Here is a 1616-nt window from a genome sequence, read left to right on the forward strand (position 1 = left end):
TCTAAGAATATGGCAGCGTAGCCGCCAAGGCATGAACCCTCATGAGTCATGACTCGGATTGGTACGTAGGCGCACGCGTCAAACGCCCTTTTGAACCAAATATTTTTTCCTAAAGAAAGTATGTTCCTTAATACTCTATTTTATTATCGTGCAAGAAAAAAAATATTTGAAAATAATTAATATTTTAATTTTTAATATGATATTAGTTATGTTTTATTTATATTTTTTATATATTAATAGTAAACAAAATTTAAAAATAAATTAATAATAATATAAGATTAATTTTATAAAATTATTATTTTTTTATTTATATATTATTAATAGTGTGTAAAAAAAGTTATTGTAATAAGATAATTATTTAGAGACGAATGAAGTAATTATTTTAGGCAAAGTCCACATGATAACAAGCTATAATCGGTTGATTGATTCCTTTTTTCCAACCAGTCCTATAAAAGCGCAGTGAACGGTTCCCAAACTCTCCATCTACAACACACAAACATCATAAACATAAATAGTACTAAATCCTTGTGTTGTGTTCTAAGTCCTCAATCCAACTTTTCAGCTATCTATCTTGAAAGAAGAAGAAATGGGATCCAACGGAACATCTTGGGCTGACCAGTGGGATAACGGGCCTGACCCAGTGACTGTCTCCAATGAATCAAAGAAAAAGAACAAGAAGGCCTTCGGCAAGACCAAGGCAGTTGCTTCCACCGGCGTGAAGAAGTTGAAGGAGGGTACCTCTGTTGGCCTCCATTGGATCAAGACCAAGTATCACAACACCACCCAGAAGCATTAAACTACTTCTTACTTATCTTAATTTGATTCCTTCTTGTACATATTTATAATAATCTTTGTCTTCATATGTTTTTCTTTTTTTCTTTCTGTTGATTATCTATGTTTGTAGTATGTTTTTTCTATTCATTTATTGTTGAGGTGTTAGGTTTACTTTGTACTATTGATGGATATAGTCTTTCTTATGTTTTATGTTTTGATGGATTAGGATTGTTGTATAGTTTTTTTATATAGAGAATAATATGGATCTTTTATTCTTTTAATCTTAATTCTTAAAGCTTCCATTTGGCTTCAATATTACCATCCATGACGATTGAGAATCATAGAGATGCATGTGTGGAAAAACTAAACTAAACTCTGATTGTTTAAAACCTTGGATTCCTATTTTTCTTTGGTCAGTTGGTCATACATGTACAGTAATATACCTAAAGGATGCATTATAATAAATCAGGAACTTTCCTCTTGTATAATTTTCAGTGCAAAACGAAATTTCCTGTGCTATTATTTTCTAGCTAGGCCGTGTCGAATGATACGGTGTGCCTTTAAAAATTCAGATAACGACTCAGCCTGATTTATAATTTATTAACTACATTTTGATGAAAATTATACTACCTTTCTATCTCGAAGTTATCACATCATGTTTGCCCATAACACAAGAAAATTCAAATCAAGATGTAAAGCACAGGGTCCGCAACTTTTTTATTAAGTTGATAAGTTGATAGTTGAGGGGATGTTCCTCCGTCTAACGGCTAACAGTACGTTTGGTTGAGGTAAAAGTCCCAGGGATGAAAGTAAATAGAGTCCAAAGAAGCTGAAAGTAAAAG

General features: G+C 32.1%; 1 protein-coding gene across 1 annotated transcript; it reads left to right on the forward strand.

Annotated features, from left to right (window-relative positions):
• Positions 1-481: 481 nt before the first annotated feature.
• On the forward strand, positions 482-1058 carry LOC100500306 (uncharacterized). The gene has a single exon (NM_001364515.1). The coding sequence runs from the start codon at positions 587-589 to the stop codon at positions 794-796; it is 210 nt and encodes a 69-aa protein (NP_001351444.1). The 5' UTR covers positions 482-586; the 3' UTR covers positions 797-1058.
• The last annotated feature ends 558 nt before the right edge of the window (positions 1059-1616 follow it).

The sequence above is a fragment of the Glycine max genome, chromosome 6, assembly GCF_000004515.6.
Source record: "Glycine max cultivar Williams 82 chromosome 6, Glycine_max_v4.0, whole genome shotgun sequence".
NCBI classification, from domain to species: Eukaryota; Viridiplantae; Streptophyta; class Magnoliopsida; order Fabales; family Fabaceae; genus Glycine; species Glycine max.